The 24094-nt window shown below is 40.9% G+C and overlaps 1 protein-coding gene across 1 annotated transcript in view; it reads right to left on the bottom strand.

Moving 5' to 3' along the window:
• The window catches only part of cdc16 (cell division cycle 16 homolog (S. cerevisiae)), a 66805-nt gene that overhangs the window by 16248 nt on the left and 26463 nt on the right, over window positions 1-24094 (bottom strand). Inside the window, exons 12-14 of the mRNA XM_043691247.1 lie at window positions 16136-16261; window positions 11811-11963; window positions 6219-6282 (exon numbers count right to left, since the gene is read on the bottom strand). Coding sequence (XP_043547182.1) covers window positions 6219-6282; window positions 11811-11963; window positions 16136-16261 — 343 coding nt within the window. The remainder of the gene's footprint in view (window positions 1-6218; window positions 6283-11810; window positions 11964-16135; window positions 16262-24094) is intronic.

Here is a 24094-nt window from a genome sequence, read left to right as displayed (position 1 = left end):
CTCAGCCCATTGGCCCAACTGATCAAGATCCTGTTGTATACTGAGGTAAATTTCTTCACTGACCACTACACCTCCAATTTTGGTGTCATCTTCAAACTTGCTAACTATACCTCCTTTCTTCATATTCAAATCATTCATATAAATGACAAAAAGTAGAGGACCCAGCACCGATCTTTGTGGCACTCCACTGGTCACAGGTCTCCAGTCTGAAAAACAACCCTCCACCACAACCCTCCTCCACCACTGTCTTTGAGCCAGTTCTGTATCCAAATGGCTAGTTCTCCATGTATTCCATGAGATCTAACCTTGCTAATCAGTTTCCCATGGGGAACCTTGTCGAAGTCCATATAGATCACATCTATCGCTCTGTGCTCATCAATCCTCTTTGTTACTTCTTCAAAAAACTCAATCGAGTTTGGGAGACATGATTTCCAAAGCACAAAGCCATGTTGACTATCCCTAATCAGTCCTTGCCTTTCCAAATACATGTACATCCAGTTCCTCAGGATTCCCTCCAACAACTTGCCCACCACCAACATCAGGCTCATTGGTCTATAGTTCTCTGGCTTGTCCTTACCGCCCTTCTTAAACAGTGGCACATTAGCCAACCTTCAGTTTTCCAGCACCTCACCTGTGACTATCCACGATACAAATATCTCAGCAAAAGGCCCAGCAATCACTTCTCCAGTTTCCCACAGAGTTCTATGGTACACCCGATCAGGTCCTGGGGATTTATCCATCTTTATGCGTTTCAAGACATCTAGCACTTCCTCCTCTTTAATATGGACATTTTTCAAGATATCACCATCTATTTCCTTACATTCTATATCTTCCATGTCCTTTTCCACAGTAAATACTGAAATAAAATACTCGTTTCGTATCTCCCCCATTTTCTGCGGCTCCACACAAAGGCCGTCTTGCTGATCTTTGAGGGGCTCTATTCCCTCCCTAATTATCCTTTTGTCCTTGTTTGTAAAAACCCTTCGGATTATCCTTAATTCTATTTGCCAAAGCTATCTCATGTCCCCTTCTTGCCCTCCTGATTTCCCTCTTAAGTATACTCCTACTGCCTTTATACTCTTCTAAGGTTTCACTCGATCTATCCTCTCTATATCTGACATATGCTTCCTTCTTTTTTTTAAACCAAACCCTTAATTTCTTTAGTCATCCAGCATTCCCTATACCTACCAGCCTTTCCTTTCACCCTGACAGGAATATACTTTCTATGCATTCTTGTTATCTCATTTCTGAAGGCTTCCCATTTTCCAGCTGTCCGTTTACCTGCGAACATCTGCTTCCAATCAGCTTTTGAAAGTTCTTGCCTAATACCGTCAAAATTGGCCTTTCTCCAATTTAGAACTTCAACTTTTAGATCTGGTTTATCCTTTTCCATTACTATTTTAAAACTAATAGAATTATGGTCACTGGCCCAAAAGTGCTCCCCCACTGACACCTCAGTCACCTGCCCTGCCTTATTTCCCAAGAGTAGGTCAAGTTTTGCACCTTCTCTTGTAGATACATCCACATACTGAATCAGAAAATTTTCTTGTACACACTTAAGAAATTCCTCTCCGTCTAAACCTTTAAAAATATGGCAGTCCCAGTCTATGTTTGGAGTGAGAGAAAGAAAGAAAATGACAGCAGTGAACCTGCACAGTTACTGCCTTTGCTGTCTGAATTCATGTGTCGCTGGACATCAGAGTGTGTCTGGGAAAATTATCAAACAGTGAAATTCACAACTGATCTTGGAGGAACTGTTTGGGCGAAGTTCACAACACAGAATCAGATAAGTGAATTGTTTTAATTGTGTGGGTTCTTTCGTGATTATATGTTTTTTGAGATATGTCGCTTGATTAAACTTAAAATATAAGCCATAACTATTAATTTAACCTGGGGCAATATTTTGTAGAGGAATAAGATGGTGTTATTTTCTGGGTCTGTAGATTGTGAAGGAACAAAAATGGCCTTTAGTAGAGTGATATGCGCTTCTTGTCAGATGTGGGAGTTTAAGGAAAGTTTACGGGTTACTGCGGATTATATCTGCAATAAATGCTGTTGGTTGCAAATCTTATCAGGGCGAATGAATCGACTGGAGGCAATGAGGAATTTGCAACAGCAACAGTGTGTGATGGATGGCAGTTACAGGAAGGGGGAGGGGGAGGGGAAGTCTCAGATACAGAGTTAGATGGGTTAACTCCAGGAAAGGTAAGAGAGGTAGGCAGGTAGTGCAGGAGTCTTCTGTGGCTATCCCCATTTCAAACAAGTATGCTGTTTTGGAAAATGTAAGGGGTGATGGATTCTTAGGGGAATGTAGCACAAACAGCCAAGTTTCTGGTATTGAGACTGGCTCTAATGCAATGAGGGGTATGTCAGGTTCCAAGAGATTAATTGCATTAGGGGACTCTCTAGCCCGAGGTACAGACAGACATTTCTGTGGCCAGCAGCGAAAAATCAGAATGGTGTGTTGCTTCCCTGGTGCCAGGATCAAGGATGTCTCAGAGACGATGCAGAATGTTCTCACGGGAGAGAGGGGCCAGCAAGAAGTCATTGTCCACATTGGAACCAATGACATAGGAAGGGAAAAGGTTGAGATTCTGAAGGGAGATTACAGAGAGTTAGGCAGGAATTTAAAAAGGAGGTCCTCGAGAGTAGTAATATCTGGATTACTCCCGGTGCTACGAGCTAGTGAGGGCAGGAATAGGAGGATAGAACAGATGAATGCATGGCTGAGGAGCTGGTATATGGGAGAAGGATTCAAATGGTATCAACCTCATTGTCAACAACATCTCCAAAGTTAGTATCACACACAGCAGTAAGTCACCCTCTTGAGAACAATTGACTGTCTTGCTAGGAAATTTCTGAAGACAGTTTAAGAATCAATCACATTTCTGTGGGTCTGGACTTATAGCAGAGGGTTCACAAGATCGTTAAAAGGGCATGAGTAAACATGGAAAGAAATTCAAAAGTGAATAAACTGACAGAGTGAGTGGATTGTCACCAACAGGCCAATGTGAGTTAGTTTCAGTAAATTACTCATTCCTCATTGTGCTTGACATTGATAGATAGAACTTTGCTATTTTAGGGTTACAGTCTTTCAGCAATTAGTTTAAGATTTTCACAGATTAATAATTCAAACATTAGTTCCTTTGATCTTTTGAGCACAGTGTCAAATCTTTTAGTATTTTAAAGGTCAGTGCTTTCCGATGGCTAGCCCGAACGTTTTTATATTTGATCTCAGCACAGTTCTTATTTTCTGGATAATCATATGCGTACTAAGTGTTGCCAGCTCGAAGATCCCAAGCTTTGAGTTTCAGAGCTTGAGGAACAGCTGGAATCACTTTGGTGTCCTCTAACGTGACCATTCCAGGATTTAGTCAATCCCACAACTACAGAAGGTGCAAAAGGCAAGGGAACATGGCCGTCAGATAGGGTAGGAGAAAGGAAAACAGAAAATGCTGTAAATACTTATCAATTCCTCTGACAGGCAATAGTCAACCTGAAATGTTATTCCCTTCCTCCTGATGCTGCTTGATCTGATTATTTCCAGCAGTTTTGGGACTTTTTGGTAGGATTGACAGTATTTCATGCATGCATACATTAGGATAGTGTTGCAACAATGTCCACAAATATTTTGCAACTTCATTGCAAGAAAAAATGCAAACATTTGCCAAGATCCTGCGTGAAAAGGATACGTTAATCTGTTTCATGACGTTGAAGTGGAAATGACTTACAAAATTGCAATCTAAAAATAAGTGGGTGTGGTAATTTAATTACATCTGATTGGTCATTTGTCTGCACTGATTTCAGTAATAATCCCACATGGGGGAAACACCAAGAAGAAAATGGGCCTTCATTTTATAATTTGTAACTTCTTTATTTCCCTAAACAAAGTCTGTGATGTAACCATTATAATCGTTCCTGCTGTGAGGAATATAGGAGGGTGCTGACTGGTTGACAAGGCAATGTCACGGAAAACCCATTTTTTTTGTGTAGTCATAGAGATGTACAGCATGGAAACAGATCCTTTGGTCCAACTCATCCATGCCGACCAGATATCCCATCCCAATCTAGTCCCACTTGCCAGCACCTGGCCCATGTCCCTCCAAGCCCTTCTTATTCATATACCCATCCAGATGCCTTTTAAATGTTGCAATTGTACTATAAACTCCCTTTGAAAGTGAAGAGGAAGAACCCGAAGTTAAATGTCAGGTTATTCAGGGTAATATCAGGAAGCACTTGTCCACACAAAACGAGTAATGGGAATTCTAGATCTCTTTTCCTCCATTCCCAAATGGGTATTCAGTGCGAGAATTAATTTGAAAAGTTTAGAACTGAGATTTCTGTTGGGCAAAAGTATTAAGAGGCGAAAGTAAGGACTGCAAATGCTGGAGATCAGAGTCAAGATTAGAGTGGTGCTGGAAAAGCACAGCAGGCCTTGGATGCTGCCTGACCTGCTGTGCTTTTCCAGCACCACTCTAATCTTGAAAAGTATTAAGAGATTCAGTGCTAGGAGACATCAGCCATGATTTTGGTGAGTAATGGAAAGAGATGAGGATCTCCTGTTTGTATATTACAGTTAACATGAGAACTATCAGTTTTCACCACGCATAAACCGAAATTTTGAAACATGCTCCATCCATCAAAAAGCTAGTTGGGAGATTTGACATTTGACTTTGTGATACAACTTTATTGGGGAGCAGATTTAAGCGTTAAAAGGAAACCAAGGAAGTAAATGAAGATCAAGGCAAGATCAATCGTAACATAACTGAACGGTGAAACAGGTTTGAGGGAATGAATATTCTCTTTCTACTCCATATTCTTAGAATTCTACAAATGATCTTTCAGCTGCCTCTTACAGCCCTTTAGCAAGGACTCTCTACTGTTGCCTCAAGAAATTAACTAATGTCAACCTGTTCCAGATGGTAAATACAGATAACGTGGATCCCTGCAGCATGAGGACAATACTTTCTTTGCAGATTCAATGATTACTGGTCAGAGATACCATCAATGAATATACCCAATAAATTAACAAACTTGAATTACTAAGTCACATTCTTGTAAGAATCATACAAACTGCTTATTGTTTAAGCAATCTTAATAAAATAGTATAAGTATTGTTCCACAATCTCAAATTAATATCTGGATGAATAACTTTGAAACAAAAATAATTGACTTTAGTCAGAGTTTGGTAGAGGGAGGGATGGAGAAATAAAAAATTACAAATTATTTGCAGCAGCCAATTTAAATAGACAACTTTTCAACCACATGCCTAAAAGCTTACTGCAGATGTGACACACTAGAAAAGTCTTTGGGTTTCCCTTTGGCATGGTTAGTGAAAAGGATTAATTGATTCATATGAAAAGTCAGAGGGGAAATGGAATAAACCAAAGCAGGAGACAAAATGGTAACAATAATGGGGAAGTGATGGGAGGCGATCACAGGAGAAGTAATCCAGAACCAAGGCTAATTTTCTGGTAACATAAATTCATAGCCCACCATGGGATTAAACTCAAACTGACACACGTAACAAATTGCATTTCAAATGCAAATAGTGTCCAGTAGCTGAATAAAATTCCATTGTTCATATCTTCCTGCTGCATTGCAGTTTAAACAACCAGTTAGAACCATAGAATCTCTACAGTGTGGAAGCAGACCATTTGGCCCATCAAGTCTACTCCAAACGTCCGAACAGCATCCGACCCAGACCAACCTCCTTATCCTAATCCTGTAACCCTCTATTTTCCATGGTTAATCCATCAAGCCGCCTAGAGGCTATGGGCTATTTAGCATGGCCAATCCACCCTGACCTGTACATCTTTGGACTGAGAGAGAAAACCAGAGCACCTGGGGGAAACTCACGCAACACGGGGAGAATGTGCAAACTCCACACAGTCACCCAAGGCTGGAACTGAACCTGGGTCCCTGGCTCTGTGAGACAGCTGTGCTAACCACTGAGCCATCGTGCCGCCCAAATACAAATAATACAAATTTAATACAAGATCCTACTTATTACTTGAAGGTGACGCTATTCAAAGTTCAAACACTAACATTTCAAAACAAATTCCTCTCAAATTAAATAAAATTAAAACAATAAAGATTGCAGTCTAATTTGTTTTATCTTTGCTTTATTATATTGCAATATATTGTATTCAGCTACTTGGTGAAACCCATATTAAAAAAAGTTCTTTATATTTGGAAATATGAAATAAATGAATTACCTCATTTCCAATTGCTCTCACTTTATCTAATGCATCCAGAAAATACTTCTCTGCAGCCTTCCAGCTGAAACAAAATGAATTAAACTAATTTTAGCAAAAATAAAACTGAACACCTTAAAAGACACCCATGGATTCCGACTTCCTGACATGACAAATCCTTTTATCTGATGTTTAATATATTAAAGTCCTTATTCCTACAAATGTTTTCTCTCTTCTTCAGTTGACTTGTTAATTCCCACAACCCCACCTTTCCCACTGTGATTTCCTATGGATACATGTAGAATTTGTTAAACCCTTGTGAATATATCATGCTGTAATTGCTACAATCTGGCTATTTGGATGGCTTTGTGCCAATATACAGAGGAATATCAATTATCTGAATATCAATTACCTGAATACTGGATTATCCAAAGGAGATCTCAAGGTCCCGATAGAAACATTACATCAAAGAGCTCTTTTAGCCCTGATCACGTCTTTTGTTTAGAGGTACAATGATTAAAAACAAACTCGACCCACTGAAATGCTGCCGAGAACAGTCCTGGACTTCGATGGGAGCCCAGGCACCATCTCCAAATGACTGACCTCCAGCCCTCCCTCCCTCTCCCCAGATTTTCCCTGGAGTTCTACACAGGGGTGAACCCTAAACCCTCCCTTCCTCAGATATTCTCTCCAACATTGTCGGCTATTTGGAGACTTACCCCACAAAGGCAGCAGCAGTCTTACTGTTGGTGTCCATTCCGGCTGCCGGGTGTCGGGGAGACACGGGGACACCTCAAATCACTCCATGCGGTATCCACTCTGGGGATAAAGATTTTCTCCCTGAATTTCCTATTGGATTTACTTGTGACTATCCGATTTGGTAGATTCCAGTTTTGGATTTCCTTTGTGATTTAGGGTAGGTGATGGCCCAATGGCATTATCGCTAGACTATTAATCCAGAAACTCAGCTAACGTTCTGGGGACCCGGGTTCGAATCCCACTAAAGCAGATGGTGGAATTTGAATTCAATAAAAAAAATCTGGTATGAAGAAATTACTAATGACAATGAAATCATTGTCAAAATAAAAACCCATTTGGCTCACTATTTTCCTTCAGAGAAGTAAATCTGCCACCCACACCTGGTCTGGCCTACTCTCAGGCTCTCTAAAATTGCCTAGAAAGCCATTCATTTTTACCAACTGCCACAAAGTGTCAAATAAATGAAACTGGTCGGATCACCTGGTATCTACGTAGGCACCGGAAAAGACAATGGCAAAAACAACCCTGCCAACCCTGCAGGTCCTCCTTATTAACATCTGGGGGCTTGAGCCAAAACTAGGAGAGCTATCTCAGACTAGTCAAGCAACAGCCTGACACAGTCATGCTCACAGAATCATACCTTACAGACAATATCTGAGACACCACCATCACCATCCCTGGATTTGATCTGTCCCACTGGCAGGACATAGCTGTTATCCAGTCATGAGAGAGCTGCTCTGGGTGTCCTCAATATTGACTCCAGACCCCATGAAGTCTCATGACTTCAGGTTAAACATGGACAAGGAAACCTCCTGCTAATTACCACGTACCTTCCTCCCTCAGCTGATGACTTGGTACTCCTCCATGTTGAACAACACTTAGAGGAAGCACCGAGGATGGCAAGGGCACTAAGTGTACTCTGGGTGGGGCATTTCAACGTCCACCATCAAGAGTGGTTCGGCAGCAGTATTACAGATTGAGCTGGCCGGGTCCTAAACGACATAGCTGCTAGACTGGGTCTGCAGCAGGTGGTGAGGGAACCAAGAGGGAAAAACAGACTTAACCTCATCCTTACCACTCTGCCAGTGTTGTGGAAGAATCACTCAATGCTCCATAAAAAAATTACCAGGAGATGATGAAAATCCTTCACAAAATTAAACTTTAATCTTGCAAAATCAAAGCTGAAGAAGCCATCAAAACGTCTTCCTGACTCCCTACAATCTCTTTCATCTCCTGCAATTTATACAGTTATTCTTCCTGCGCTTATCTAATGGCACTAGCCTACCCAATCATGCTGGCTTGCTTTGCCTTTTTAAACTAATCACTGTCTGCCACACTAGTTCCCTCCATCACAGTTAACCTATCACATTACAACACCATCATCTTCAGCATTAGCTCATCTCCCAGTGATTTTAGCTAACCTATCACAATGCACTATCATTATCTGTTACTGGAGCCCTGGAACATGATCCTGGGCATGCATTGCAACCACATAACTGCCAGAATAACTTCCATTCCAGCTGCAGATGCAACTGTCCATGACAGTATCGGTAAGAGGAACCATCACACTGCTCTCGTGGAGATCAAGTACCCCCTTCACATTGAGAATAACTTCCATCGTGTTGTATGGCCCTATCACTGTGCTAAAAGGGACAGCCTTCGAACAGATCTAGCAACTCAAGACTGAGCATTTGTACGGCGCTGTAGGACATAAACAGCACATTTGTACTCCAGCACAATCTGTAACATCATGGCCCAGCATAACCTCCACTCAACCATTACTATCAAGCCAGGGGTTCAACCCTGGTTCAATGGGCAGTGCAGGAGGGCATACCAGGAGCAGCACCAGGCATAACCGAAGATGAGATATCAACCTTGTAAAACCACCAAACAGGACTACTTGCATGCCAAACAACATAAGAAGCAACAGAGCTAAGCAATCCCACAACCAATGGATCAGATATAAGCTCTGCAGTCCTGCCACATCCAGTTGTGAATGGTAGTGGACAATAAAACAACTCACTGGAGGAGGGGGCTCCACAAATATCCCCATCCTCAGTGATAGAAGAGCCTAGCACATCAGTGCAAAAGATAAAGCTGAAATCTTTCGCAGCAATCTTCAGCCACATGTGCCAAATAGATGTTCCATCTTGGCCTGCTCCAGTGGTCCCCAGTATTACGGATACAGTATTCAGCCAATTCAATTCACTCCACGTTGATATCAAGAAACAGTTGAAGACACAGATTACTGCAGAGGCTATGGGCCCTGACAATAGTACTGAAGACTTGTGCTCCAGAACTTGCCACTCCCCTAGCCAAGCTGTTCCAGTACAGTTACGACACTGGTGCCTATCCGACAATATGGAAAATGACACAGGTATGTCTGTACATAAAAAGCAGGACAAATTTAACCTGGCCAATTATCATCCTGTTAGTCAACACATGATCATCAGTGCTATCAAGCATCATCTGCTCAACAATAACCTGCTCAATGACGCCCAGTTTGGGTTCTGCTAGGGTCACTCAACTCCTAACCTCATTACAGCCTTGGTCCAAACATAGACAAAAGAGCTGATCTCCAGAGGTAAGGTGAGATGGACAGCTCTTGACATCAAGTGTCCGAGCAAAACCGGAATCAATAGGTATCGGGGGCAAACTCTCTAGTGGTTGGAGTCATACCTGAGACATAGGAAGGTGGTCATGGTTGTTGGAAATCGGTCAGCTCAGCTTCAGGACATCTCTGCAGGAGTTCCTCAAGATAGTGTCCTTGGCTCAACTATCTTTAGCTGTTTCATCAAAGACCTTCTTTCCATAAGGTCAGAAGTGGGGATATTCACCAAAGATTGCACAACGTTCAGCACTATCTGTGACTCCTCAGGTACTGAAGCAGTCCATGTCCAAATGCAATAAGATCAGGACAGTATCCAGGCTTGGGCTGGCAAGTAACATTCATGCCAAAAAATACCAGGCTATGACCATCACCAATAACAGGCAATCTAACCACCATGCCTTAATTCCCATAATATCAACATCCTGGGGGTTACTATTGATCAGAAACTTGACTGGACTCACTACATAAACCCAGTGGCTACAAGAGCAGGTCAGAAGCTAGGAATACTGCAGCAAGTAACTCACTTCCTGACTGCTCAAAGCCTGTCCACCATCTATAAGGCACAAGTCACGAGTACACTCCCCATTTGCCTGGATGAGGAAATCCCAACAATACTCAAGAAGCTTAACACCAACCAGGGCAAAACAGCCCACCTGATTGGCACTACATCCACAAGCATCCACTCCCTCCACCACTGATGCTCAGTAGCAGCACTGTGTACTATCAACAAGATGCACTGCAGAAATTCACCAAAGGTCCTCAGACAACACCTTCCAAACCCATGACGACTTCCATCTTGGAAGGACAAGGGCAGCAGGTATATGGAAACGCCACTACCTTCAAGTTCCTCTCCAAGGCACTCACCATCTGACTTGGAAACATATTACCGTTCCTTCACTGTTGCTGGGTTAAATTCCTGGAACTCCCTTCCTAATAGTATTGGGGGTCAACACACAGCAGGTGGACTGCAGCGGTTCAAGAAGGCAGCTCACCACCATATCAAAGGCAACTAGGGGCAGGCAATAAATGCTGGTCAGCCAGAGACCCTCACATCCCACAAATGAATTAAAAAAACATTAAGACATCTAGACTTCAACAGCACTTAATCCCTCTTCACTGGATAAATACTTCAGTTTTTGACTCTGACATTGTAAGTGCTTGGCGTGTATGTTAGGTTTTCAGTTCAAGTAACAAGGCCACTTGCCAGCCCAAGCCTGGATACTGTCCTGATCTTATTGCATTTGGACATGGACTGCTTCAGTACCTGAGGAGTCACAGATAGTGCTGAACGTTGTGCAATCTTTGGTGAATATTGCAGGACACACATAATTATCCTGCAGTTTGTTCCTTTGTATCTTTGAACTGCATACTACCAGAATCCATTTTTTGCCATCGCTTCTTGAAAGAACTATCCATGTACGGGTAGTCCCATTCCCTGCTCATTCTACACAACACGGAAAATATTTCTTAAAGTATTATCAGCTTGTCTTTTAAAACTTTTTTGTTTTAATTCTTTCAGGGGAAATGAACATTACTGGCCGGGGCATCATTTATTGATCCTCCCTAATTGGTCTTGAGAATGGCATGGTGGGCCAAACTGTTGGAATTCAGATTACTAAATCTGATTCCAATGTCATTTCATGCAGCTTATTACAGATCATCATGACTGTGTAAAAGAAACTCTCATCACCCCCATATTCCTTTTGCTAACAATAATTAGCATTGTATATGAATTATAAATAACCCTAGGTTGATGACCTTTGTGTGACTTCAAGATGTGGTTTGTCTTCCCATGAGCAAATGTTTCACAATTTTTGGTGACATGTTGAAATTAGAGAATAAAGTAAATGATCACTAATCTGACAAAAAAAAAGACAAAAAGTTGTTGCGTTTAAAGTAGAACGGTGCAAGAGACAGAGAACCATAACCAGTGTAACTTAGAATACCAAAAGAAGTGTAAAAAAGAGAAAGATTTGGATTACTAGGCACAATTTGGAATCATCTGACTCATGGCGTACATGCAGTTATCTGGAACTAATTCTTGTAATTCCATTTCACTGGCAAAGTTTTTATTTTCTAATATGTTTCAGGAATGGTAGGTAATGCAACACTTCTAATATCTACACATTCTCTCTACTTAAGCATTCTGAATTTCAGCAAGAATTCAACTAGTGACATCGAGCAGCCATGTAATTTCTAAGCTGATCACGTGCATGCAAATTAAGACATTCTGAAATACTTACTCTGCGTTTTGAAAAGCCACAACTCCCATCTCATGAAGAACAAAAGGGTCCTCGGGTGCAGTGCTCAAGGCCTGACTGAAAAACCTTTCTGCCAGTTTAGAATTATTGGTTAGTCCATATTCAAGGCCAATATACAACATTGGTAAGTGACACCTGCAAGCAACAGAATGCACAATTTCTAACTCTGCAGTTGTTTCTGAGGAGGCATATATAAAATCAAATCCAGTAAATAGAACAGCATTATAGATAGTGCACAGAAATGCTTGCAAATCAAGACTTGCTTTATTCACATAAAAACTAAATGATGGTCACATGGGTTTTAGAATTTAGTAATTTTTTTTTTAAAATGTATGAGACAAATGCTACTTCAAGTCGCCTGGTATAATTTCAATATGCAAAACTGAAAGAGAGCTGAGATTAAGTTTGGAGTGCAGAAAGAGAATCAATACATTTGCAGGGAGGAAAACTAATGCTGTGGGGGAGGTGTTAAACTACATTAACCAAGGGAGGGGCAGCAGAAAGAAACAAAACAAGGCCAATCAAAAAAGGGAACAAATAGGATAAAACACCAGTTAAGTTGCAGGGAGAAAGCAAAGTCAGCTCAGTGCTGAAATGTAAACATGTTAAAGTAAGGATTGCTGTATTAAAATAAACTTGCGACAACTACAAGCACAAGATCTTCCTTATGAACATACGAATTATCAGAAGTTGGCCATTCAGCCCCATGAACCCGCTCCATTATTCAAAACGATCAGAGCTGATGTGTATTTTAAATTCCACATTCAAGTCTAACCTCGATAAACTTACAATCTTATCAGAAAAGGAATCAATCTATCTCTGCCTTAAAAATATGCAATGATACCGTCTCTGCCAATTTCTGAGACAGAATTCCAGTGTTCCAAAGTTGCACTACTCTCAGCAAAAACAAACTGCTAAAAGAGCAATCCCAAATTATTAAATATTGTTGGGGAGATTTCACTGGGGTGTTTAATGTAGGGCTAGGGAGGGTGACACTAGTTCTGCAACAGACACTTCTAGTTCCAGCCCTGAAATGGTTAACAACAGCCAAGTGAGCTGCTGCTGGCGACTGCATGACTACCTGGCTGGAGCTTGTAAGGGATATGCATAATGTTAATTAAATCTTGGAGCCTGTAAATACCAGCCAGTATCAATTGCCCCATCGAAACTCGGGATTAATAAAGAAACCGATCGGAATCTGTAACTGTTAGACAAGTGTGAATTGCTCTATCGGAACCTGTAACTGTTAAGTGTGAATGGCTCTATTTAAGTCTAAAGTTGATAAGTGTAATTGTCAATTTACTTAAACTGAAACTATTGAAAATGGCTAGCCTGTCAGACGCTTAGTAATTCCTTGAAACAATGAACTATTGAATATGGGATCGGAACCTCTCCCGGGGATGGCTGAGCCATTGTCAAGCACAGCAGGAGCTGGACAGACACTTCGATGCGGCCAATAGGAGGACGGATCCCCAGCGCGCGCAGATGAATGGACCAATGGGGAAGGCGAACTGACCGGGGACTCCAGGCAGCGCGAAGTATAATTGTGTCAAGTTTGAACGAGAAGGAAGAACGCCTTCTCCAACGAATGCATGCTTGTAGATTCGTTGTACCAGTTAAGATTCTGTTAATAAACGGCTGTCTGCGTCTAACCATAGTTGCCAGTGTGAGTCTCTCCTTCCGAAAGAACACGCAAAGACGGGACCCCGCGGGTCCGTCTTAACAATATCTTGACCTATTGTTTTAAACCTAACTACAATAGGAAATACCCATTCCACATCCACCTTGTCAAGACCATTCAGGGTCTGATACACTTCAATCAAGTCAAGTTTAAACTCCAGAAATGAGCTCAGTCTATCCAATCTTTCTTCATAAGACAACCCGCTCATTCAAGTTATCAAGCTAATCAATCGAGTAAGATTACTCCAAACTATCGCAGTAGGTTTACACCCTTCCTTAAATAAAGAAAGGAAGAGATCATTACTGCACAGTATTTGAGCTTATGGTCTCACCAATGTCCTGTTTAACTGAAGTAGAACATCCTTAGATTTATAGAAATTGCTGGAAGCTAGAAACTCAGTGGAGAGAAAACAGACTCAATGTTTCGAGTCTAGTGACTCTCTTCAGAACGGATCCAAAGGAGGGTCGCTGGACTCAAAATGTTAACGTTGTTTCCTCTCCACAGATGCTGTTATGGGTGCTGAGGTTCTTCAACAATTTCTGCTTTCATTTCAGATTTTGAGCATCCGCAGTTCATTGTTTTGTCCTGACTTTTATGTTCAATTCATCTCATAATAAAGGGTTGCATGTGCTGCCTGACCTCCTATGGTCTCCAGCATTTTTTGTTTTCAGTACAGATTCTAGTATCTGCACCCAGCCTTAACTACACCTGCATACTCATGTGACTTTGTGACCGAAGGACACGAACAGATGCATCTGCAAATTGGGATTCTGCAGTCGTTCTTTGTTTGAATAAACCTGACTTTAACAGGAGCAGGAATGGGAACTGAAACATTCTTGGTCAAAGAGAGAGTGTATTCAGGTCACACAGAGAAGTGAAACAAAATGGTGCAAAGGGACAGAGTTGGATTGTGCATGGCAGCATTGATCAAGGATCACTTTGCATCTAAGCAGAGAGACTCAAAGACTGAATTCTATTTGGAGTTAAGGAACAGATTATTTACCCCTGACCCCAACATACAGAGAGCAAGAAGATGAGCAAACTTTGAGAAACTGAAGAGAAATGTTAAAATAACGTGAGTGGCAATAGGAGGTGACTACAATTACTCTAAGAACAGAGTAAAGGACAAGTAGGCTGACATTAAAATATGCACAAAGAGATCCACAATGAATATGTTTTGAGTTCAGAAGAGAAGAAATCAGTGCTGGATCTGACATGGGTGAATAATATATATTACAATGGGAAAGCTGCTTGCCGACAAAGATCAGAACACAACAGCATTTCAATTATTATGAATACTGGACTAGGAAAAGCTAACAGTGAAAATACGCAATGGTAATATAGCTCAACTTCAGTAAGGGTGCATGAATGCAAATTGATAAATTGAATACTAATGTATGAATTACTAGCTTTGAAAATAGAAACATGGAATATAAAAATGGAAAATACGCGAAATCTTATAAACTGTTGCCAATATGGGGCATTTCAGTTAGGAATGATGTCAAAGTCTTGGAGTTTGCAGAAGAGATTTACTCAAAAAATACCATCGATGAGTGGCTTCAGTTACATGAAGAGATTGCAAAAGCTGGAATTATTTTCTTTACACCGGAGAAGGTTAATAGAGGGTTCAATAAAGGTGTTAACAAAAAAAAATTGACTAAATAAAGTAGAAGAAACTGCTTCCATTATGAAGTGAATCACTCTCCAGAGTGACAGATCACAAATCACCAGCAAGAACTAGAGAAGAAATGGAGGATAAATGTCTGCATACTACAATGAGAGGGTGATGGAATCAGATCAGATGGTGGAAAAGGTGCGTTTAGGAAGAGGTGCACTTAAACAGAAATAAATTGCAAGATCACAGGGAAAATCTGGAATTTGGGATGAAATTGGACAGTTCTAAATTAGCAGAATTCTCTCCTTCTGTTCTGTTAATTTAATCATTTAATTTTCAATGTTCTACTTCTGAACAAAATGCCCTGAGTACCACAGGGACAACACACCATTTCAGGAGGTGATGGGTATTACTGTGAGGATATGGTATATTTCAAAACGTGAAAAGTGAATAGACTGATCATAATTAGAGCCTCATCACAGCCTGAGAATGTTGCTAAGCACTCTGATCATTTTGAAATGTGCTTTAGTTGCTGAGCTGAAAGTTGAAGACTCCCATTCTTTTCTCAATGGCATTACAAGATTTTTACATCAAAACAGGCAGAGAAGCCTCTTTTAGTCTGAAATGAAAGATAGCGCCTCTCCTCCCTCAATGTGGAAAAGGGTCAGCCTAGATTACACACACAAATCCTAGAGAGGCTTGCAAGCATACATTCAGATTTAAAGGAGAGCGCGTGAGCAACTGAACTGAGCTGACCAAGACTTGAAGACTGGAAACTGGCGAAAGTTGGAGAGAAAACAGAAATGTTATAAAAAAGGTATGTTAGCATGAGTTTTGAAGATCATATCAGCAGATCATATCCACAATCAAGACTTAAAATCATGCACTTCATAGCAAAAAATGAAGAATACTGTTTGGCTGAAATCCAGAAGCTTGATGGAGATCACTAGTAGGTGAAGAGTAAATTAACCGACTGAAATTTCATGACTGCAGTGGTGAGCCAACACTTACCCTTTCATTAGCTGTGCTGCTGTGAAATAGGCAGCCATGGCCTGGTCATGTTCTCCTTCTACTGCAAAGGAATGGCCATAGGCAATCCATGCTGGCCCATAGGTTCGCTCAAGGGTGGTGGCTTTACTGAAAGGTTAGAACAACTCCGATTAGAGAAACAAGCTAAGAGTCTTAGCAAATCAATAGGAATTACTGTAGAGGTTATAAATGACTCAAGGGATTAACAACTTAACTGAAAAGGGAGCAGTTAGAACAATGACAATAAAGCTTAAATCAAATCTTTTTTCTAATTTAAAAGAGGAATGTGATCAGAAAGCCAGCACAGAACTAGCTCTTCACACAATTGAAACAGTCAATAACTTCCAATCACTGCATGTCCTATGTTCGATACAAGCAGAAGCCATATAGTCTTTCAGGTCTGTCCATCTGAGCATTCACTCAGATTATGATTAGTATGTACCTCAATTTCATCTGCCTACCTTTAGTCCATATCCTTTGACACCTTTGTCCATTAAAAATGTCAATCTCGGCTATGTTCTAACTGTGTACCTTTACTCTGTCAAGCCTGATCCCAGACCCTGGTTCTGGTACTGCAATTTGTAACAATCTCAAACATACTACTTTAGTGCAAATTACATTACCCTGCAAGTATGCTGAGCACACAGAGACAATGCATCCAACCAACACTACACCAGCTATTTTTCAATTTAGGATGATGTTTAAACTAGAAAAATCTTAACATTTCGAAAAGACAGTTTTGACAATAATCTAAAAACCCTGAAGTAACTACAGAGTTTTTAATTTATTGTACTTTTGTAAGAGCATGTCAGCTAATCTACCCCATCTTTAAGAGGACAATTATGTTCAGATGCTCTAAATAACCTCAGGAAACAGAATTGATCATAGAAACCCATAAACGAGTAAACTTTAACAAAATCGTTTTGCTAGAGAAAAATATTTCCAACACTGGTCTTGAATGGTAGGTTGTTGAGTGTGTGGTGTTGGAAAAGCACAGCAAGTCAGGCAACATCCAAGGAGCAGGAGATTTCCTGATGAAGGACGTATGCCAGAAACGTTGACTCTCCTGCTCGTCAGATGCTGCCTGACCTGCTGTGCTTTTTCCAGCACCACAATCCTGACTCTGATCTCCAGTACTTGCAGTCCTCACTTTCCCCTTCAATGCCATGTTATGTTCTAGATGCACATTCTGCCTCATTAGACCAAAACCATGCTTTTGAAAGATCTTCAAGGCAAAAATGAAACTTTGGGGGCCTCAGGCTTCTTCTCAAAGTCTATCTCTACTTGCTGTTCTCTCCGTGATTTAGAGAATAAAGCACAGAAATAATAATAAGGAACCAGGAAATGGCAGAAGAGTTGAAGAAATCTTTAGATTCTAGAAAGGTCCCAGAGATTGGAGAAATGCCAGTGTAACACCCTTATTCTAAACAGAAAGGAGACAAAAAGACAGGTAACCACATGTCAGTTATCTTAACATCAATAATTGGGAAAACATTAGAATCTATAAACAAAATGCCACAGCTGAGCATTTAGAAACACATAATATAAAGCCAGCCAATTCAGCATGCCTTCATGAAGGGGAAATCATCCCTGATGAATGTATTAGAATTACTTGAGGAAGTAAAAATCAGGATAGATAAAGGGGAACCAGTAGATGTAATATATTTGAATTTCCAAAAGTTGTTCAATGAGGGACCACACTTAAGGCTACTTAAGATAAGAGCACGCCGTGTTGAGGGTAGTATACTGGCAATGATAGAAGATTGGATAACTGTTCAAAGACAGAGTTAGGACAAAAGGGCATTTTCAGGATGGCAATGAAAACTCATGGAGTGCCTCAGGGATCTGTCTGGGGCCACAATTATCGAGAATATATATTAAAGACTTGGGTGACAGAGGTGAACCTACTATCACCAAGTTTGCTGATAACATAAATGTTAGTAATAAGAATGACGCAGTCTACAAAGGGATTTAGATAGGTTGAGTGAGTGGAGTGTGGTGCTGGAAAAGCACAGCAGGTCAGGCAGCATCTGAGGAGTAGGAGAACCAATGTTTCAGGCAATATCCTGCTCCTCGGATACTGCATGACCTGCTGTGCTTTTCCAGCACCACACTCTCGACTCTGATCTCTAACATCTGCAGTCCTCACTCGCTCCAGGTTACGTGAGTGGGCAGAAATTTGGCAGGTAGAAAATAATGCGAGGGAATGTCAAGTTATACACTTTGGCAAAAAGAAAAGAACCCAACGTTATTTAAATGGAGAAAGGTTGAAATGGAGGGCCAGTGAAGAAAGCTGCAACAGTGAGTGATTTGGGGCTTGCTGTGCACGAATTACGTGAATTCCAAGTTCAAGATGTTAAGCATCCAAGTTGAGTGGTTAATAAAGGAGGTTACTGGCCTTTATTTCGAAGGGAATTGTAGAGTGCTAATATGAAAATATAGCTCTAGCTTAACCAAATTAACCAGCAGGCAGTAGGGATAGGAGGAATTTTCAGGTAACAGACTAAACAAACTCCCGTGCAGTTAAAGACCAGAAAACGCAGTTACAGGTACAATCACAAGACAAGATAACCTATTGCCAGACAGGAAAGATTTTAAATCAAGAAACAGCTTGACAAAACTATTCACAGAGCTAGTTAGTAAAAAGTATGTTCCCAGAGATATGCACATGGATACTAACACAGAGTCTGATGTTATTACAAAAAGAGGAATCAGCATAGAGATAGTGAGAATCTAGGACCAACCCTCATAAGAAGACTGACTCGGAGTCAGGGACTCAGATGACAGCAAGAACCTAAGAGCAACTGTTGACCATGAGGCCCTAGGTCAGGGGCCTAAAGAACAGGAGTATTCTCTGGACCACAGTGTGATCACCTCTGTTTTTCACTGGCAGTAATCTGTTGAAGAATCAAGTATACTTGATTCTAATAAATAGTGTTGTATAACTGATAAAACTCTGAATATTTGTATAATGATTGCCATTTCACTTTGTGCAAATAAATATCAATAAAAAGCACAACAGGAATAGAGTATTGAAATAGGGAGGTATTGCTAAAACTACACAGGCAATAGCCAGACCATACGTGGAACAGCTTTCTTCTCCTTATCTAAGGAAAGGTATCTGGATACTGGGAAGAGTCCAGAGAAGGCCCACTAGACTGACTCCGGGTATGGAGGGATTTTCTTATGATGAGAGGATAAGTAGTTTGGGTTTGTACTCATTGGAGTTTAAAGGAGTGAGAGGAGACCTTTTTGAAAGACATAAGTTTCTTAGGGGCGTTGACAGGATAAATGCAGAGAGTCTACCAGAAGGCATAATCTCAAAGCAAGGGGTTGCCCATTTAAAACAGAGTTAAAAATCACCAGAGTCCAACAAGTTTATTTGGAAGTACCAGCTTTCGAAGCGCTGCTCCTTCTTCGGGTAGCGAGTGGGGCAGGATCATAAGACACAAAATTATAGAACAAGATCATTGTGTCATGCAACTATGATCTTGTGCTATACATTCTGTGTCTTATGATCCTGCCCCACTAGCTACTTGATGAAGGAGCAGCGCTCTGAAAGCTAGTACTTCCAAATAAACCTGTAGGACTATAATCTGGTGTTGTGTGATTTTTAACTTTGTCCACCCCAGTCCAACACAGGCACATCCTCATCATTTAAAACAGAGATGAGGAGGAATTTCTTATCTCAGAGTGGATAATTTGTGGAATGCTTTGTCAGAGGGTTATAGAGGCTAGCTTATTAAATATATTCGGATTTGTCAAAATAAACAGCTTTTCAACCAGCAAGGTAATCAAGGGTTACAGGGACAAAGCAGAACTTTGGAGTTAATGATTATCAAATCAGCCATGGTCTCCATGAATGATGGAGTAATCACTCAGCTGAATGCCCAACTTCTGCTTTTATATCTTAAGCTTTAACAATTCACCCACTGGAGAAAAGGTACCAACCTAAAAAACACTTGATTACCAATACAGATAGGATTCCTCCCTACTGATCCTAGCCCTTAGTAATTCCAGAGTCCATGACTAAACAAGCTTCCTCAACTCATCACAAACCCTTCACTAATCCTAATGCAACAATCTGAAATTACTGCATGTACAAAAAAAGAGGAACAGGAGGAGTCCATTCAGCACCAAGCATGTTGAGCCATTCCATTAGATCATAGCAAACATGTGCCTGATTCCAATTAACTGCCTTAGTTCCACATAGACAGCAAAATGTATCAAACTCCAAGTCTTGGAATTTTCAAATAACCTCCAATCCCAGTGCAGTCAACCTTTCGGGAGGACTGTTCCAGATGCCAATTGTCTTCTGTGTCACAAAGCCTGTCCCTTTTTTTCCTAAAAGCTATTCCTTTTCTCAAGGATTCTGTGTCCTTGGTTTTATCAGGGGGCCATAAACATCTCCCGGTGGTGATTAGTCTGGTTTGGCACAGAGATTAAAGGGTATTGAGAAGTCTTTTTGTTTACATGTAAACAGATGAGACTTCAGGCCAAAGTGGTCATGTTTTAGAAGTGACCTGTATAATGAAAGGGGAGTGGCCAGCTCTCTAGCTGAGTTGTTCAGGGTTCTCTCTCTCTGCCTTTCTAATTTCAACCTGTAAGCATCTGTTCCTTTTTAAAATTGTTTTAAGGGACTGTTGCTTATTGGGACTGTTGCATATATTCGGAACAGTATAATTATGTCTAGTTTGGGCAGACTGAGTTCTGCAGATGTTCTTTATTCTGTTCTTTGTGTTTCATTGCATAATTTTGTGAATAAACTTCTGTCTGTTTTAAAACCTAGTCGTCAACCTCGCTAGCTTACTCCAGGTAATTTTCATTGTATACTTACCGAAACAAATCGCAAAGGGATGGTCTGGGTTGTCTGCTTAAGAATATTTTGAGTGGTCTGGCCTAGTCCATAACAGACTGGGGGCTCTTTGCGGGATTTTAAATAGTGAGTGGTAGGTGCTAGTGTCTTTATTTCGGGTGTTGGTTTGGTTTGGTTGAGTAGACAAAGCTTGGGATAGTAATGGCTCTTTCAACCACCAAACGTTTTTTGAATGTCGATGCTGTGACTTTGGAGGTTTGGCAAAGGGTGGATAAGACCAAGCTACAGGAATTAGCAGAGAAGCTGAAATTGGAACTGCCTGCTTCTGTGAGGAAAGAAGAGATAATTACAGCAGTAGCTCAGCATTTAAACTTGCTGGAGAAACCATCAGAATCTATAGAGATGGCAAGAATTCAATTGCAAATGAAGCAGCTTGAGTTAGAGACGAGAGATAAGGAAAGGGCAGCAGAAATGAAACAGTTTGAGTTACGATTAAAAGCAGAAGGGAAAAAAAGCAGCTGAACAGACAGAAAAAGAGAGAGCCACAGAAGAGAGGGGAAAAAAAGAGCAGAGAAAGAAAAAGAGGGAGCTTTTGAACTTCAAAAATTGACACGTAAAAAGGAAACTCAGCTTAAAAGACTGGAGATTAAGGCTGAGGGTAGGCTGAGTGAGGAGGAGCAAGTCCCTGCTAGTCAGAAGTCGAATGAGAAACTGTTTAAGTGTGTTCAAGCATTGCCTAAACTTGATGAGAAGGATGTGGAAGCCTTTTTCACCTCATTTGAAAAGGTGGCTGAACAAATGCAGTGGCCAGTGACACTTGGGTGTGGGTTTTGTTGATCCAAACAAAACTTGTAGGTAGGGCTAGTGAGGTATTCACATCATTATCACAGAAGGTATCTGGGGAGGTGCAAAAAGCCATTTTAGGTGCATACAAGCTTGGACCAGAAGCCTAAAGACAATGTTTCAGAAATCTAAGAAGGGACCCAGGTCAAACCTACATTGAATTTGGAAGGATCAAACAGAGTAATTTCGACATATGGATAAGAGCTTTAAAAATCAAGCAAACCTACGATGCCCTTAGAGAGGGACTTGTTTTGGAGGAACTCAAGAGTTCACATTACTTCAGGCAGTGAATTTATGTGGAAGTGCAGAGAGTTAAATAACAAGGTTAGCAGCTGAAGTGGCTGATGATTATGAGCTGGTCCATAAAACACGGTTTGGCTTCCAGAATCAATTTCAGTCCATGAGGGATAGAAACTGGGGCAAGGAGAAATCCTCACATAGAAAGGGAAAGGTATATCTCAGTGAGGATCATGAGGATAATTTATCAAAGGGTAAAAAAGAAACCCTTGAGGGGGACAAAGAAGTTTAAAAAGCTCCAGTGTTTTCATTGTAATAAAGTGGGCCACACTAAATCATAGTGTTGGTGGGCTAGGAGAAAGCCAGATGTAGGTAAACAGATAAGCCTGGAAGTTTTGTTGGACTAGTAATAAAAAGCACAAGGGAAGTTAGATATCTGCCTCAGAGTGTACAAGATGATCATAGGTTGATTAAGGAGGAAGTGCCAGATCTGCTTAAAAGATATACATGCAAGGGCAAAGTTTATTCACATAGGCCAGGAGTAGCAGGTAAAGATGTTACAATATTAAGGGACACAGGATCCTCTCAGTCTGTAATGCTGAAGGATGAGGAGATATGTACTCCTGAGGGATTATTGCCAGAGAAGGTACTGGTAACAGGTGAGATAAATAGCGCTCCATTATGTAAAGTGAGGCTAGAGAGTCCAGAGAAGAGTGGAGAATTTGTGGTAGGATTACTGGACAAACTCTCAGCTCCAGGAATACAAATTGTCCTTGCAAATGATATAGCTGATTCACTGGCAGGCATGCTGCCTACTCTAGTTGAAACACCAGTAGAGACGCAGGCAACTGAAGACATAAAGGATCTTTATTCAGGAATTTTCCCAGATTGTGTGGTCACAAGATCACAGAGGCACAAGCTGAAGCAGGAAAGACCAAGAGGCACAGATAAGGAAGCTGACATAGCTTTACCCGAGACTTTTTTTGATCAGAAAAGTGGCACAGAGAAGAAGCAAATAGATAAACATTTAAGTATCTTTAGCTCTGCAACGCTTATCGAGTTACAGCAGAAAGATGAGGAGTTAAAACAGTTGTATCAAAAGGCATTTACAGAGGAGAGTGAATGCATCCCTATGTTATTAATTAACAAGTGATACCTTAATGAGGAAATGGAGACCATCACACGTTCAAGCAGATGAGAAATGGGCAGAGATTCATCAAATTGTTTTGCCAGTAGAGTATAGAAAGGAGGTGCTGCGAGTGGCGCATGAGCTATCTATTGGAGGTCATTTAGGCGTGAAGAAAACACAGGCTAAAATACAAAGACATTTTTACTGGCCTGGACCACACAAGGATGTAGTTGAATTTTGCTGAAAATGTGTTGCTGGATAGGCGCAGCAGGTCAGGCAGCATCCAGGGAACGGGAGAATCGACGTTTTGGGCATAAGCCCTAGAAGGGCTTATGCCCGAAACGTCGATTCTCCCGTTCCCTGGATGCTGCCTGACCTGCTGCGCTTCTCCAGCAACACATTTTCAGCTCTGATCTCCAGCATCTGCAGACCTCACCTTCTCCCTGTAGTTGAATTTTGCCAGACGTGTCATACATGTCAGCTAATTGGAAAACTACAGGCAGTAATAAAACCTGCACCTTTAATACCTATTCCAGCATTTGAGGAACCATTCACTAGAGTCCTAATTGATTGCATAAGTCCCCTACCTCAAAGAAAAAGTGGGAATTTATTAACAATAATGGATGTGTTGACTAGATTTCTAGAGGCAATCCCATTATGCAACATCACAGCTAAAAGGGTTGTAGAAGAATTACTTAAATGTTTTACTAGATACTGACTATCCACATAAAATCAGATCAAGGATAAAACTTCACATCCAAACTATTCAAGGAGGTTATGGATAACTTGGGAATAAAGCAATTCAAATCTACTGCGTACCACTTGGAATCGTAGGGAGTGCTAGAGAGATGGCATCAAACACTAAAGACCATGTAGAGGCTTATGGTCAGGATTATCCAGATGATTGGGATAACAA

Source organism: Chiloscyllium plagiosum, chromosome 6, assembly GCF_004010195.1.
Source record: "Chiloscyllium plagiosum isolate BGI_BamShark_2017 chromosome 6, ASM401019v2, whole genome shotgun sequence".
NCBI lineage: Eukaryota > Metazoa > Chordata > Chondrichthyes > Orectolobiformes > Hemiscylliidae > Chiloscyllium > Chiloscyllium plagiosum.
The sequence above is the reverse complement of the archived record's forward strand: the minus strand, read 5'-3'. Positions and strand labels throughout refer to the sequence as shown.